The sequence below is a fragment of the Schistocerca gregaria genome, chromosome 8 (assembly GCF_023897955.1).
Source record: "Schistocerca gregaria isolate iqSchGreg1 chromosome 8, iqSchGreg1.2, whole genome shotgun sequence".
NCBI lineage: Eukaryota > Metazoa > Arthropoda > Insecta > Orthoptera > Acrididae > Schistocerca > Schistocerca gregaria.
The window spans coordinates 134,452,814-134,470,964 of record NC_064927.1 but is presented as its reverse complement, the minus strand read 5'-3'; the positions used below and the strand labels follow the sequence as shown (position 1 = coordinate 134,470,964).

The 18,151-nt window shown below is 40.7% G+C and overlaps 1 protein-coding gene across 2 annotated transcripts in view; it reads right to left on the bottom strand.

The window, feature by feature from the left end:
- LOC126285323 (protein HIRA) overlaps positions 1-18,151 on the bottom strand; it is a 236,297-nt gene that overhangs the window by 55,225 nt on the left and 162,921 nt on the right. For both annotated transcript variants that reach the window (XM_049984625.1, XM_049984626.1), the window contains one exon: positions 16,113-16,332. In XM_049984625.1, the coding sequence (XP_049840582.1) occupies positions 16,113-16,332 (220 nt within the window). The remainder of the gene's footprint in view (positions 1-16,112; positions 16,333-18,151) is intronic.

The following is an 18,151-nucleotide window of genomic DNA, read 5'->3' as shown; positions in this document are numbered from 1 at the left end:
GTTATTCAATCTGTACACCGAGCAAATAGTACAGGAAAGCAAGGAGAAATCTGGGGAAGAGAAATGAAGTTCAGTGAGAAGAAATAAAAACTCTTGAGGTCTGTCACTAACATTACAATTCTGTCAGAGATGGCAAAGGGACTGGAAAATCATATGAATGTAATGGGCAGTGTTTTGAACAGGGTTGGATTGTTTGTTTTGTTTTAGGGCACCAAAACAACTAGGGTCATTCACGCCCCTGTCAAAACTATAGAACAGAAGACAGAGAGGAGTTTAAAAGTGATTACACATCAATCCCAATCCATGTAAGAGAAGACAGCTACAATCAGGAATGGAGGTTCATAACAAAATTTTAAATGGCCTTCACCATATTGCTATGATGGGTAAAAAAATAAAACATGGTCAACAGCCCATGTGGCATTTGCTAAAATGCCCGATAACTCAGATGGCAAACGCAAGTGGGAATATAAATGGTTAAAAATGGGCATTCCATCAGGAAATGGTGGACAGGTAAAACTTTGGTGCAATATGTACAAACTAGTGGGGGAGCACCACTTAACAAATGACAATGGCTAAAAAGGAGTGCCCAATACACAACCTAGTGAAAATGACCTCCTCACAGCGGGAAGGCTGAGAGGAGGTTGTCCAATCTGCTGGGAGAGGGTTAATAACCTGTAGCTTATTCCCATGAAGGGAGGACCAATGGCGATGCCAAAGTGACACCACCTCCTGACAGACAGAAACACAGACACCATCGGAGGAAATACAAGAAATCGTGGGCTAAGGCACGAGGACTGCAGCCTTGGCAACAGTGTCAGCAGCCTCGTTTCCTATCAGACTGACATGACCAGGCACCTGTCTGCCATGATCAGGAACCCACATAAATAGCACAGTGAGCAAACGACAGTTTTACTGGACCTGCTGAATTAAGGGATGGGCAGTGTATAGTGCACACAGATTTTGAAGGACGCTGAGAGAGTCTGAGCAGATGACATATTGAAAATGCTGTCTCGCCGGATGTACTCCATGGCTTGATACAGGGCGAACAGCTCTGTTGTAAATACTGAGCAGTGTGCTGGAAGCCAATACCGAAAAACTTCGAAGCCAGTGACAACGGCATACCCGACACACAGTTAGTCCGAGAGCCATCAGTGTAGACAAAGGTACAGTCGCGAAATTCCATGTGAAGGTTGTGAAATTGAAGGTGATATAGAGCAAGGCTGGTGTAGTGTTCTTAGGAAGCGAATGAAGGCCAAGGTGATCACAGGCCGCCACATGAAGCCAAGGTGGTGATGGGTTCACACCTACCAGGTAAGTTGCAGGGAGCGAGAAGTTAAGCTGCCGGAGTAAGAGCCGAAAGTGAGCTCCAGAAGGTAACAGAGAAGGTCACACCCCATATGGCGATCAAAGGTGTCATCGAAGGAGGAGGCGTAGGATGGGTGGTCACACTTGGCAGACAAATGGCATGCATACCTACTGAGGAGAAAGTCACATTGGTAGGACAGCACTGGGTCAGCAGCTACAGCATACAGATTTGCAATCGGGCTACTGTAAAAGGCACCAGTGGCCAAACAGATGCCACAATGGGGGATAGCATTGAGACAGCACAAGAGGGACGGATGTGCAGATGCATAAAGAAAGTACCCATAGTCTAGTTTCAAATGGACAAGAGACTGGTACAAATGGAGGCACGTGGTTCGATTGGCACCCCAGGAAGTACCATTGGGGACATGTAGGACATTGAGGGACCATGTACAGTGGGCTGCCAGGTAGGACACGTGGGAGGACCAAGAGAGTTTCCTATTGAGCATGAGCCCCAGGAATTACGTAGTTTCAACGAACAGAAGAGCAACAAGCCCAAGATGTAAAGAGGGTGGGATAAATCAATTGTGCTGCCAGAAATTCATACAAATGGTTTTGTCAGTGGAAAAATAAAAGCTATTGTCAATACTCCATGAGTAAAAGATGATCAAGACATCGCTTAAGACGCCATTCAATGACACAGGTCTGAGGAGAACTGCAATACATGGCAAAATCATCAACAAAAAGGGAGCCGGAGATGACCAATGGGAGACAGGCCATTATAGGGTTAATGATGATAGCAAGGAGGAAGATGCTAAGGGCAGAACCCTGAGACACATTGTTTTCCTGGATAAAGGTGTCCGACGTGGCAGAACCCACATGGACCATGAAAACTCTGAAAATTTTAAATTTTCTCAAGGAAACGGAGCAAGCAGCCATGAAAGGCCTTCATACTGAGTGTACAGAGGATACCAGTCCTACAGCAAGTGTCGTAGGCTTTCTCCAAATTGAAAAACATGGCCAACGCCTGGGATTTCCACAGAAAATCATTCCATGTTATGTGTGGACAAAGTGGTCAACTGCAGAACGGTGTGCTTAAAGTCCACACTGTGCAGTGGTTAGTAAATTGCAAGACTCGAGCCACCATACCAGCCAGCCATGAATCGTAGATTCCATCACCTTGCAAACACAGCTGGTGAGAGAGATGGGGCGGTAGCTAGAAGGATGGTGTTTGCCCTTATTTGGCTTAGTTATTGGTATCACAGTGGCTTCATACCAGTGTCTGGGAAATGTGCCAACTGCCCATATGCAGTTGTATGTATGAAGCAGACAAGTGCTTGTCTGCAAGAGAAAGGTGCTGCAGCATCTGAATGTGAAAAGCGTCTAACCCTGGGGCAAAGGATTAGATGAAGTTAGAGCATGATCTAGCTCCCTCATAGTAAAGGTGGCATTGTAGAACTCATAATTCTGAAAAGAGAATGATAACTCTCAAACCTCCTTTGATTGTTTCTATAGAGAAAGGTAGGGTGATAGTGGGAAGAGCAAGAAATTTCCACGAAATGGCTGTCCAAGGTGTTGGAGATAGCAATAGGGTCCATGATGACATCATCAGCTACTGTCAGGCAGGAAATTAGAGAAAGAATCTTGGTCCCTAAGAGCCACTGGAGGTTAGCCCACACAACAGAGAGGGAGTGGCACTGTTAAAAGAACTATTGAATGCAATCCAGCTAGCTTTTTGTTATCCCGAATAACATGATAACACTGTGCAAGCATATGTTTATAATGAACCCAGTTTGCCATCATAGGGTGACTGCCAAAAATGTAGAGAGTAAGTCTGTGTGCGAATTGCATCGTGGCATGCCTCAGTCCACCAAGAAAGCAGGACACAGCATGGTTAAAAGGAAGTGTGGGGATCTGCAGTGGTAAGGATAATGTTTGTAAGGTAGTCCACCTGGACCACACAACTGGGGAAATGGTGTTTGTAGTAGGTCGCCAGGGAGGAGCAGAACCACCAGTCGGCATTAGTAAGCTGCCATTTGGGTGCGCATGTAGGTGGGGTAGGTGTAAGAAAACAGACAGCACATGGGAAATGATCACTCGAGTAGGTGTCAGAAAGAATGGATCACATGAGAAAATGGGCAAGCTGGGCACTGCTGAAGGATAGGTCCAAATGGGAACAGGTGTGCGAGGAGTCAGAAAGGATTGTGGGTACTCCCATGTTAAGGCAGAAGAGGTTAAATTGATTATGAAGGTCTGCCAAGAGGACATATCCAACAGGTTCTTGGAGATGGTGCGCATTGAAGTCACCGAGGAGCAGAAATGGGTGAGGTAGCTGCCCAATAAGCTGGAGGAAGTCTGCCTTGGTGACATCAAATGACGGAAGGATGTAAATGGATCAAAAGGAAAATGTCAGGTGAGGAAGGAAAACTGCAACAGCTTGAAAACAGGCAGTCAGGGAGATGGGGTGACTATGAATGTCATCCCATATGAACAGCATGACTCCCACACGAGGTGAAATGTCGACCTCAGGGGGAAGGTCAAAACAGATTGTCAAGAAACACGAATGATGACACAATTTTGTTTCCTGAAGGCAGAGTACAAGGGGTCGCTGTGATTTTACAAGCAGCTGTAAATCCTCTTGTTGGATCAAAAACTGCAAATATTCCATTGGAGGAGAGTCATGAGGAGGAAAAAATGAAGGAGTGTCACCTCTGTGGCTGCCAAGTGCCAGCTTGCAAAGACTCACTGCTACAGAGCACAGAGGCAGGAGAAACCTGCTCCATGAGATCCACAGAAGCTTTGCCTATCCTGTGCTGTCAGTCTGTGGAGTCGAACGAAGAAAAACAGTTGGTGGGGTGCACTGGCGACATGGAGGCTGGCCGGGCATAGGTAACATGTGGCGACATAGTCAAAGAGGATCCTTCAAGTTGGCGAAGGAGAGAAAAGTTTGCCTTTCTTGGACTTCTTTGAGCCTTTATGGTTAGAAGAGGAAGACTCATGTATTGGTTGACTGAAGTGATGTATGAAGTCTTCAAGGGAGTACTACTCATGCCCTTTCTGGCCCACCGGTTGTGTAGCTGGTGACTTCGCCCTTTGAGGCGAGAGTTTGATGACTTGTTGTCCGGGTAAGGAACTTTTTCTTTTACTCATATCTCCTGGACCGTCTGCTCATCGATATACACAGGACAAGCTCCACAACAGGTGGCATGGTCGCCATTGCTGTTGATACAGCAGGGAGAAGGAGGCAGCCAATCGCCCTTGTGCTCATCCCTACCACACGTTACAAATTTGGCCAGGTGTCGACTAGACATTTGAGTGTTGTTGTTATAAAGACACTGGTAGCAGTGCATTGGGGTCAGAATGTACAGTCACACTGTGATAACTTCATAGCCTGCTTTGACCTTGGACGGAAGCACCAATCTATCAAAGGTGAGAAAAAGAGTGTATGTGGGCACTGAGAAGGAATCTACCTTTTTCATCACCCAATGGATGGCAATGGCACCCTGATCGGAGAGGTATGTTTGGATTTCAACCTCAGTCAGACCACTGAGCGACCTAGTGTAAATAACACCACATGAAAAATTTAGAGTTCTATGGGCCTCAACATGAACAGGATAGCAGTGGATAAGTGAAGAGCCAAATAGTTGTTGCGCTTGAGAATCAGTAGTAGTCTCCAAAAGCAAAGTGCCATTCTGTAAATGAGAGAAGGATTTCACAGGCCCAGCAACTGCATCAGTCCCTTTCTGGATGATAAATGAATTTCCCGTTGCGAATGACTGACCGTCTTCAGTATGTGAAACCAAGAGGAACTTTGGTGCCACTGGAAGGGTCTTTGAATTGTTAGTGTCATTCCATTTACATTTCGTAGAGGTTGATTGTGAAGATGATTGGCTCGTGGTAAGAAAATCCCCCATGATTGCCAGTGTCTCCAATGGCACACTCCTTCCAACTGGGGCCCCCCTTCATAAGGGGGGCACCTGCCATAGATGATTGTTCACACCTCAGGTCACACCTCCCAAACACCAGACAGAGGGACCAATTGGCAACTTGGGAAGGTAGCAGCTCAGGAAATCACCCCTTTCCAGGCCAGGTCTGTACCAGGGGGTACGGGCGAACCCTATCTGTCAACCTGGGGCTGGGAATTACGCATTACCCAGTCACCTGTTATGCATCAGACGTGTGGGCCGGCCTTCAGGAGCACATAGGGACGAAGAAGAAAAAGAGGAACCTCAAATGCCAAAGCAGAGTAAGGATAGGAGAAGGTAAACAAAGAAAGGAAAAGGGAATGAAAGACAGTGGTGAGACTGTTCTTACGTCAGTGACTGACAGACATGTTCCCCAAGGGTGGAGAAAAAGAGTAGCAAGAGGATAGACATGCAGCACAGGATGGAGAAGATGCTGCAAAGGCTGAGCCACATGGTAGCCAAGCACGAACCTTCAAAAGAGTGGCGAGACGCCTGGGGGGGGGGGGGGGAGGAGGGGGGGGGGGGGATGAACATGGTTGCAAGATAAACAACCTACAGTACACACTTCATTGTATCACTTTTATAAAGTAGTACAATACCATCCAGATACTGTCTATATTAAATTACTTTATCAAATGTATATGGATGTAAATTGAAACAACTATTCTCTAGTTCAAAATGTCAGCCAAAGTTGCCCCTGAACTCCATAAGATTGGTAACAGTAATTGGGACCTGATGACCATTTTAGCCATTTAGTAATATAGATACTGTTTCACACAATACAGAATAATTGTGCATTAAATTAGTATGATTACATACATAAGTCAGTAAGGCCTTAGAATCAATCCATTGTGTTTTACAATGAAGTGAGAGTATTCATGAGTGACTGTTTGGAAACATATTTGACATTCAGTTTATTCTATCAGCTACTCAATATCATTGCTTATTCAGTTGTATTCCAGCTAAGATTTTCCATTATTGTATGAAATCAGTACTAAAAAATTGATGCAAATCAGAGCTTACTAATTTTTGTGTGATATTACTGACCACAAATGATGGTAAATATTTATTTGGAGTGTTCAAATAACCATTATCACAGATATAATCACAGAAGTCAACTCTAACTATCACAAAAGCTGCAAAGAGCTTGTTTTAGATTAGTTGTCCATAGGAGCCTACCATTTCTGTTCAAAAATAAAGAAATGCAGAAACTGCTTAGCGTACTTATAGAAGTAGCGAAGGTCAATGAATATAAGAACAATAGTGTCAAGAACATGTTTAAGTAGTTAAAAGAAAAGAAAGGACCATACTACAAACAAAGAAAAAGAAGAAGCAGAAGAAAGAAAGCTCATGACAAAAAGTGCACTCATTCACACCAAATTGCTAATAGTTAAAAGTGAATTTAGGCTTTGGTAAGACAGGAAAATCAGAAGCAGGAATATGACATAAAATCAGCGAGAGACTTAACAAATTTATGGGCAAGTATAAAATTAATTGTCAGGACTGCAACAAATTTTAAGTTGGTGAAACATGCAGAAATTTTGCTGTCCAGTTTAAAAAGCACACGTACGAACGGAAGTCCTTTCAGTAATCATCTGAGCTCTCATAAACATAAAGTGGGACAATACATGGCAATTTAGAAATTTTACATAAGGGAACAAACAGGTACACTTTAAACATATTGCAAGGAATGGGAATCTTTGTTCACAGTAAGAGAGAGCCACAACACTCACTGAAAGAACGAAACATCACATTAAACTGGTATTTTGACATCTTTCAAGAAGGCAAACGTGGCAGACCCATGTTGGAGCTGATGCTTACCTATCTTCCATCGGTACCATTTCACCCACAGGAGGTATCATGTAGCCATGAGACTACTCTCAACATCCCAAGTAGTAAACATGGTACCTTGAGATGACAATGGTACTACTGTCCAACGTTCCTGTTAATTTAAATATCTCAACCTCTCCCTATTTATACAAATAAAAAAAGTTTTTATAACTCTGTAGTATTCTTATTTTAGGTACATTTAGCTTTTATATTCTGTTGCACAGCAGGTCTGCCTCCTGGTGTGTACACCCAAATTTTTAAAGTTGTGACTTGACACAGACGGCAGATCATCAGAGCTGGCTCATATCTTATGTCACAAGCAGTATCTGGGGCACAGAAGGAATTGTATTGAATCATATTATTTTTTTCTTTTCTTATATATAAGCTATATGTAAACTGAATGAATTATACACACAGCCAAAAGTAAATTAATGGGTTGTTTTGTGCAAGGATAATGTTTTGATATATCGTTCAATACCGGTATGAAACAAAGTAAGAAATATGCTCTTCAATTTATTAATTCATGTATCTTCATCTTCTTGTTTCAGAAAGTGGTAGCATACAGATGTATGCTTGGTTCTGTCATACCAGCATCGTTAAAAATGTGTATTTTAACCATTCATTAAAATATTACTATAAATTATTAGAAAAAGAATATTTGCTCACACGGTTAAGAGTTCAAATCCTCTGTTCATCATTTCACTTGCCGCCAAGATCCTGCATCAAGAGATTTGGTGCAGACAACAATAATTTACGCAGTATCCGAAAGAGCATTCCTTTATCTAGATGTCACAATCAAGGCTAAACACAATGGAATTAATGTGAAGATCAACAATTTCAATGGTTGCAGTGATTATTTGGTACCGCATACTACTGGAACCAGTAGTATGTAATGCAAATTATGTCTATTGACCTTGAATGTAATGATATTAAGGGTCTGTTAATATTGTTAAAAGTTAAAGTTTACCCAATATTATGCACATATTCATAAATTATCTTCAAAGTTTTTCCAATTATTCACACAATTATTAATCCATTTCCACATCTGCACACATACCTATTCAGAATGCACTGTTCCAGAAGACAAAGCACCACATTTCCACACTGAGCCGAGCCATAATTAATACATGCAAATAATGCAATATGACCGCACCTAATGTGTTACTCTGTGAGTCTTGCAATATGGAGCCATAATATGTAACATCTAAGCTCAGCTTATTCAAGGTATTATTGCACTGAAGAAAAATATGAAGGCAAGGGGAACTGACAATAACTGAGACACCATGTTGGGAGCAAGTCTGCTATCATCTCCAGATAATGAGAGCAAATGACCATATCACCAGCCTTGATGACATTCTGTCCAGCTTAAATACGACCGTTTCAGAAGCCTCAGTCTCAATGTGTGGTGATCCCACTTGCATCTCTGATTACGACGGATTGACAGTCTCGCTATTTACAGGATGACTCAATTGGTGAATTGCAATGTGCTGACTGCTCCCAAAATAAGAGACCACATTCTGACAGCTGCCACTGCTGTATGGTCATTTCCATGGTACAAGAAGATGTTGGCGAGTCTGAGGCTTCCCCTAGGGAAGGGTTATTCAAGCAACAACAAATTACTACCTACAACATGTTGGGCAACACATTCTCAGATGTTTTTGGACTTCTGCCAGGACTAAGCCACTCAATGGGCACATCCCTTGCAAAGGTCTAAATTATTGTGCACAATGTTCTGCAATGTAGTTAATCTAATATTTAGAGCACCTTCAATGCCACAAATTGTGAGATGAGGATTGTCTCCAATCGTTTTCCTCACAGCATCAGTGTTTTCTTGGATAACTGCCACTGCTAGGTGACCAGGACAAGGTTCATCTTCAGGAGACTCCAAACCTCTTGAAGATTGGCCCTAGACTCACCGTAATGGACAAGGTTGGAAATCATCTTTTTTTTTTTGGTCACTGCATGAAAATTGTGGAATGATAGAACCATCTCGCACTGTGTCAGACTTACTCAGCACTGCATGCATCTTCATTCGCCTTCACAACATGGTTTGAAGTCCAGTGGTGGGGGAACTGTTGGGTACATGCTCCAAGGTTGAAAAACAATGCACTTTCAAACTGAAATAATCCCACTGTTGTGAGACTTCCAGTTTCAGAGCTGCTAAAAACTTTCTGCAAAGCTGTCATAGTACTGCCTTCCTGGCTGTACACTGTGCTGCTGATCTGTGCCTAGGCTTCCTCCTTTAGAATGTCTGCCATTTGTGATATCCTGTTGGCACCTGCTTAGGTGCACAATCATCTTCGAGAGTACTGGGGTGCACCACACTAACTGCCAGTGAGCCAAAGTAGGCTTGGGCCTACAGATTCCTATTCCAGCTACCTGCCTGACATGGCCACTGGGTCATGACCTATACAATGGCTGTAACCAAGAAAGCTGTGTGCCTGCATTCCTTGTTGCACTCGGGTATGTGACTCAGCAGGTCTTCCACACCACCAGACAAGACAATCAATCAGTACTGTAAACTCACAAGTAATAAACATGTTTCCAGACACTGCTGTTTCAGTTACACCTTAGGATGCATACCAGCCACCTCCTCCAGTTCCCGAGGTTGACCACCTGCACCACTAGTGTGACCACCTCACATATTTAGCTTCCATAACCATTATAAATCCTGATCCAAGAGGTAACTGCTACAATACTTAAAACACTGCTGCTTTTCATAACATTGTGTCACATTTTAAAGTGGTCCCACTGCCATACTAGTTCACAGAATTTATTACATTTATATATTTCGTTTATTTTATAGAATATGACTGTATACCAAATACTAAAACTTTCGATTCTACATTTGAAAGCATTTCTGTTCTCACGCCATTTAACAACCACAGCTAGTTTTACTTCAAGTAGCCTAAATTACTAACAGTCGCACTAGTCCATGATACTCTTGTACACTAGAATTTTTGGTAAGTTATTTTGTTTTTGCTGTCCTTTTAATACAGTATGTCTCATTTTTATATACAGGATGGTCCAGGAGGGCATCTTTGCTACTTTGAAACATCTCTCCTATTGAATAAGGCTCATAGCTCTTAAAGTACACATTTTAGAACCCATGCTTACTGGACATATTTTATTGTTTTGGTCCACACTACCACTTCTCAAAATATGGAAAGCAAAGAGTTTGCAGTAGAAGATATTTGTTTAACAGTATTGAAAATAATGAAATGCTCACAGCTTTTCAAGATATGCATCTTTGAGCCCATGTTTACTTGACCTTTTTTGCTTCTAATGATAGTTCTCGTCATATTCCTGAATATTTTGTGCTACGTAAGATAACCATTTCACATTGCACCAGTTTCTGAAGGTGTGTGTGTGTGTGTGTGTGTGTGTGTGTGTGTGTGTGTGTGTGTTATGCTAACAGATCCATGTAACTAACTTGTAAACAGCAGCACTTTAAACAATATACATTGCTATTGAAGGGGGAAATTAAATGGAACAAATTATGACAGTTATAATATGCACAAAACCCAATATTACATGATTTTCCCTGCAAGATATTGCTGACAAAATTTTTATAACACACAACTTTAGCTCACAATTGTTACTGTATAGCAGAGGTTTGGAATAATGAACTCCTCCTTCAAAGCACCCTCTTCCTCCTGTAAAGTTCTTATTTATGACAACTGGAATAAACATAGTTAGGAATATGATTATCTGAAGTGTTAAACTAAACCATTTTGCAAACAACATTTGTATACCATCAAAAATTCTCAAAAATATACCTTAAATCACATAGATAGACAAAGAAATTAGGGGTAACAGTTTGTTTGAATGAGGATACCACGTGCAACATTTGTAGAAACACAAAGATAGTATACAACTGATGATACAGTACGAATTCTGTGTTACCAAGTCTTTTACTAAAATTCAAACCAGAATGTAAAAACGAGAAAAGTGACAGTAAAACATATTATTTACAAATGGGGAGATTATGGGTAATTAGCCAACTTTTTCTTACAAATTATGAAGATTTTCACTTTCTACAAAGACATCAAATTTTTAAGTAATAGTGCCCTTAAAATTATATCAAAAATTATTATGTAACTGATTTGTAATAAACCAAAGTTCTACTCTTGCTGAGTATGGGAGAATGTCATGACAGAGCACTTTGTAAAATGGTAAGTACATAAGTGCACTGTTAAGTATGAATTACGTCCGCAGCTCGTCATCTTGTGGCTAGCATTGCTCCCTCTGAATCAGGGGGTCCCGGGTTCGATTCACGGCTGGGTTTGGGATTTTCCTGCCTGGGGACTCGGCATTTGTGTTGTCATCATCATCATCATCATCATCATCATCATCATCGTAAGTGTGAATTATACTACTTTTCTTTGCATTCTGGTTGTAATTACACTCATGTTCACAAATTAAGGATAATTGCAGAATGTGGTGCCTCACAACATAGCACTACACAAAACTGGCACTAATAGCATAGGAACATGGGGAACACACACGACACAGATCTGTTAAGTCCACGGTACTGGTGATAAGTTGAGAAAACCGACCCCAAACACATGTGCTACAAAACGCCACTGTTTCCTGTGCATGTACCCCGATATCAATACGGGATATGATCACCATGCACACGTACTCAGGCCGCACAACAGGTTGGCGTACTCTGGATCAGGTAGTCGAGCATCTGCTGGAGTATAGCCTCCCATTCTTGCATCAGTGCCTGTCGGGGCTCCTGAAGTGTCGTAGGGGTTTGAAGACGTGCAGCCATATGTCGACCAAGAGCATCCCAGATGTGCTCGATGTTGGAACAGGTAGGCCACTCCATTCGCCTGATATCTTCTGTTTCAAGATATTCCTCCATGATGGTAGCTCGATGAGGCCGTGCTTTATCATCCATCAGGAGGAAGGTGGGACCCACTGCACCCCTGAAAAGGCCGACGTACTGGTGCAAAATGATGTCCCGATACACCTGACCTGTTACAGTTTCTCTGTAAAGACATGCAGGGGTTACGTGCACCAATCATAATCCCACCCAACCATTAAACCATGATCTCCATACATGTCCCTTTCAAGGACATTACGGGGCTGGTATCTGGTTCTCGCTTCACACTGGATGAAAACCCAGTGAGAATCACTGTTCAGACTATACGTGTACTCGTCCATGAACATAACCTGGGACCACTGTTCCAATGACCATGTACTGTGTTCTTCATTATCATGGTTTACGGGCTCTCCTGCGACCAGGGGTCAGTGGAATGCACCTTGCAGGTCTAGGGGTAAATAAACCATGTCTGTTCAGTCATCTATAGACCGTGTGTCTGGAGACAACTGTTCCAGTGGCTGCAGTAAGGTGCTGAGCAAGGCTACCTGCAGTACTCCATGGCTATCTGTGGACACTGATGGTGAGACATCAGTCTTCTTGTGGTGTTGTAGACTGTGGACATCCCATACTGTAGAACCTGGACACGTTTCTCGTCTGCTGGAATCATTGCCATAATCGTGAGATCACACTTTGTGGCACACAGAGGGCCTGTGCTTCAACCTGCTGTGTTTGACCAGACTCCAGTCTGGTCTACCCCTCATAATGTCATCAATATGTGCTCTTTGAGCCATTTTCAACACAGTCACCATTAGCATGGCTGAAAACGTCTGCACACTTACTCGCTGAACCATACTCTGACATGCACCAACACACCTCTGCATATGTGGACTGCTGCCAGCACCACCAGCGACGACCACAGGTCAAATGCACTACATGGTCATACCCTGAGGTGATTTAAACCTGCTCACCAGAGTGTTGTTTCACCATGTATCAGCATTATCCTTAATTTATGAGCATGAATGTAGATCATCAACCTGTTAGGCTCCACTGTGTGTGTGTGTGTGTGTGTGTGTGTGTGTGTGTGTGTGTAAAAAAATTCCTGAAGACCCCTGAACTTTTACACTTACTAAGTCAGTTATTTGTCAATGACGATTTCTGAGTTGTGATAATAGTCTGAAGAAGGTTCAAGCCCAAGGAAGACAGTGTAGGAGACAAGATGTGTCAACCAATCCTTAATAGTCTGTCGAAACTGGATGTATCACCCAACACTTTATAGTTTCTCAATATTGGTAAATGACACATGGCTCTACTCTGTTTTTATCACAGAAAGCAACACATTCCTCTGATATGTGACTTTTTAATGTTTAGTCAAGTCATGATAACTATGAGCAATTCACAAGTAAATTTACTCTCAGACAATGAAAAGACAGCATCAATGTTGTGCCATCACAAAGATAGGATGGAGTTCTTCACATGGAACCTTGCCTCAGAATCTCCACAACAGCTTACCGTATTTACTCGAATCCAAGCCGCACTCAAATCTGAGCTGCACCCGAAAAATGAGACTCGAAATGAAGGGAAAAAAAAAAAAAATTTTGCGAATCTAAGCCGCACCTGAAATTTGAGACTCAAAATTCAAGGGGAGAGAAAAGTTTTAGGCCGCAGCTCCAAATCGAAACAAAGTTGATCCATTGTAATATGAGACACAATTTAGGTCGAATGAATGACGATACAGCTACAGCAGTTTGGTTCGAGTCGTAAGCTTAGCAGTTAAGCTTTACCAGGTAGCCATTGTTATGCATCAGGTGCTCCGTCCGTATTTATACGGGTACTCTTCCTTTTTCGAATACTTTGTCTGATTTAAATTGATTGCTTATTTTTCTTTGATCTGATAAGTGCCATTCTCTTTGTTATAGGTGTTTACGTCACTCTAAGCTGAAAATGCACTATTGTACTGTGTCATGCATTGTTTGTCGCATTCTGATAATGTGGCATGGCTTGCTTTTGTGCATGCTACTGCCTCTTAAAATTTAAATAAAAAAAGAGAGGAAACGTCTCATTAGCAAAACAATGGCAAGAGACTACTATTTGTTGTTACTTACACTGCTGCTTTCTTTGATAATGATCAACAAGAACCAAATAATAGACAGCGTATGATAGAAGGTGTCCTGAATGAGAGTTTAGCAAAAATTTTTCTCTGTTTCAAAATCTTTGCAGACACATCTTTAGTACATTACATTCCGCACAGAAATTAGATTCATATTAGATTTAAAAATCTAGTTAATTGCTGTGCTTCATTTCTGACTGTATCACTATTAGGCATAAGAATAATACGAATACAAACATGACATGATACGTATATTCTTCCGCATTTGCTGTTGTCTCACTCTAGTTTCGTAGTTTATAAGGCAGACAGGATTTAAATGAGTTAGCAGCAAACCCGAAAGAATACATGGCAAAATGTTTATATTCGTATTACTCTCAGGGTGAAGAGAATATTGCATGTGATTCACAATTCATAAAAGTTCCTATACGGAACCATCTCTTCTGACAGGTAGCATAAAATTCAGAACGTAGAGTTGGCCATATTTTATCAAACATCGCAAACAGTCTTGCCAGTCGGATTTTCGTAGTACATTGAAATGCTGCTACATTCGAAGATGGACAATACGGAATTTGTATTTACTTAGTTGGATAATGTATGAAAATGCAGTGGTCGAAACTCGAGGCACAAAAAAAAAAGCTCGCCTTCCACCTTTTTAATTTATTTACTGTCACAGAGGGTTTGGTGCCAGTATTTATCTTTGTGCCTGCAAAGCATGCCTGTGTAGTGCTACATATATCTGACGGCAGAAGTAAGTTGTGGCAGCAGCTACCAACATTTTTCAGAACTTTGGCGTACTTTGCACTCGATTCTAAGCCGCAGGCAGTTTTTTGGATTACAAAACCGGAAAAAAAGTGCGGCTTAGGTTCAAGTAAATACAGTACAGCTCTGCCCTGAAGAAGTTTTCATACTCTATATTAGCACAAAATACTCACTTTTTCCCTCACTAGGACACATCTGCACAGGAATTATGTGACCTTATTTGTGTTTTCAAAGCAGATAGTACATGAATTGGAGACATAAATCTGGTTAACGTCAGCTCATGTGGCACCAAAATACTATAGTATTTCAAGTGCAAACTCTCTTTTACTTTAGTTAGGATTACGATAAGTGCTTCAACAAATCTGACTTTTTCTATTTAGGGGTTTTATCACACTCTTAACAACTCTAACTTCATTATTTTTTGTTGAGTTAATGGAGAGACATAAGTCATTAATAATGGCACCTTCAACACAAAGTAAGGGAAGCAGAACAGTTGACAGCAACTGTAGCAACTTTTGACAATTGTGCATTTTCTATGAGACCTTGGAGCTCATTTATAGGGTTCTGTACCATAATTGGTAGAAACACAATTCTAAGAGGAGCATTTTGTTGTCCATCTGTCTGTTAAAACCCCCCTCCCCTCAGGAACAATTAGATGTATCATGTTGAAATTTTATGTCAAATACTAAGGTCTAGGGATCCTTCTCTTCTTGACACAGCTAAAAAGAACCAACAAAACTCAAATAGACAAGCAAGCACTCACAAAGAGACTGTGCAAAATGTAACTTCAAACAAGTGCAATCCAGTTGTGCAGATGAACTGAGAGTACAGTGAGTGAAAAATGAACCAACACTGAGTCTTTAACCAAATGAATGTCAGACAGTCTATATTACTCCCATCAAAATAATGAGCCCTGACATTGCTTGGATTCTGAGGAACAGTACATTGTGTGTTTTAAATAGCTTTGGTATGCACTAAATGACTAATATTTACCCATGCACATTACAATACAATGAGTTACAGCTAGTGCTTGTTACTGAATATCAAATGTTTTTTGGAATAATGAACTCCCCTTATATAGCCCCCTTTTCCTCCTGTAAAGCTCTTATTTATGACAAAACTGGAATAAACATACCTAATTAGATATATGATTATCTTACATGTTTAATTAAACCATTTTTTGGGTAAAGACTTATTTCATGTTCTTCATTTAGTTATAATTTCAATTAACAAATAATATACTTAGAAAATAGTCTTAAGATTGTTCTCTGCCAATCCTCTGCATCTGTAATGAAATATTAATGTGATGTTACGATACCTGTTTTCAAATCAAGCAGATGGAGCATGGCATCTTGGCACGCAATAGCAATAACCTGGTTATTGGCAGCCACTCCAGCTGCCGGAGAACCCAACACAGCCTCCCAGTCTGGTGGCTGTTCAGTGTCTGCTACACTGCACACACAGACCCGTGTCAGTGGACCATGTGGAGTGTTGAGAGCACCATTCAACACTTCTAATCGTTTACGCCCTCCCAACAGCTGGAAACAAAATTGTTAGGTACAGTACAAATAATTAAATGGAGTTAAATCTTTATCTCAGACATATGAAAATGCGAATGTATGAATGGTTGTCAATGAAAGAGAGATTAAATTAGCAAATTGGGTGTAGAATGAAATTTTGTTTACGATTTCAAGAGTGATGCAGTAAATTCCTTAACAAAAAGATTGAATTACAGGGAAACTGCTTGAAACAATAAATATGCAGCATTTAAGGATAAAACAGGACACTCACTTTTTACACAGAAGTAACTCCATTCTAATTACGAACAATGATTAAATGAGTAAACTCTCTATGCTGACTCACATGAAAAATACAAGTATTGTGTACTTAGGCTTTACCACATTAAGTAGCACATATTTCCTGTATTTATCAGCTGAACAGACCACAGCATCCAATTCAAAATGGTTCAAATAATGGATTTGTAGGATGTTGACTAGTGATTGTGGCAAACTGCTCACAGATCCCAATGATTCCCTCACTGCCTTAAAGGGCTCATGACTTTTTCCATGTCTCACATGTAAGTGCTATAGAGACAGAATGTTTAGCGATAGGTGAATATGTTAGACCATATTTGATAAATAGTCACATGTTATGTTGTATTGTTAGATGAGACAGACAATCTAAGATAGTCATTCCCTTGACACAGTCCCTTATTTCTTTAAATATTTCCATGAGCGCCTATTGGGAGATCACCTGTTAATACATTATTAGCAATAGTCCCCATATTATTCGTTTACCCCACACAGCCACTCCCTTGCTCCTTTCAAATAAACATCTTTATGCCTCAGTTCTATGCGAAGTATTGGTGTGAAAGTACTGAGTCTTTTCTTAACTTCATGATACACCATTTGCCTACAATCATCTGTTAATGTTATCAGATATTCCACAGGTTGCCTTTTACCTCAGGGCAATGGCACAATAAAAATTCCTATACTTGCATCCTCAGCAAAATTTTATGTGTCTTTAAGAAACAACGAAGGTCCAAAAATAGAACTCAGTGCTACACCATGCCTAATAGCTTCAAATTCTAAGTGGTTATTATTATGTGATGAATGTGGATGCAATACACACAGCTTACTTTTCCTAAAGATACCACATAAGTGCGCTCTTGAGAGAAATTTTGGAATGAACCACAAATATGTTGCACTCAAGGCTAGTACACAAAGGCTTGGGCATCCGTGTTCGTTATGAAGCCACCATGTAGGGGCTAAAGCTGATGAAACACTGTAATTTTGTTAATGGAATAAGCAGTTCCTTCTGGACACTCAGTAGCACTTTTGGGAACACATTTTTGAACCAGGAACTGAATTTTTATGTCTACAAATAAATTATGTACATTATATACTGGGCCAGCAGTGTTATTTATTTAGAGGAGAATCACGTCTTCACAAACACTACAGGTATAATGTAAAAACTTTCCCACAAAATCTGATGCGATAAAAATAGATCAATGCTAGTACAGCACTCTTGACGTATAACAATTGCATCATTGGTGTATATTACTAATGTTGTCTTTCTGTAGAGAAATTTGTACATTCAAACATTACATTGGGGCTACTTGAAGGTGAATAATGTCCAAGATATTGCTAAAAACATTTTGTGTGTAAAACAGCTATTTTTAGGACACTTAAACATTTAGTTTTTCCTAAGCTAACATTAATAGGTCACTTCTATATGGGAGCTGTAGTGAGTAAAAATTTACTTCATCACTATTTTTATAGAATAAAGTGTATGCTATAACTTTATTTGTAAAGTTATGGAAGCAAGTTAAATAAAATAAATGTTCAGAAATGTCAC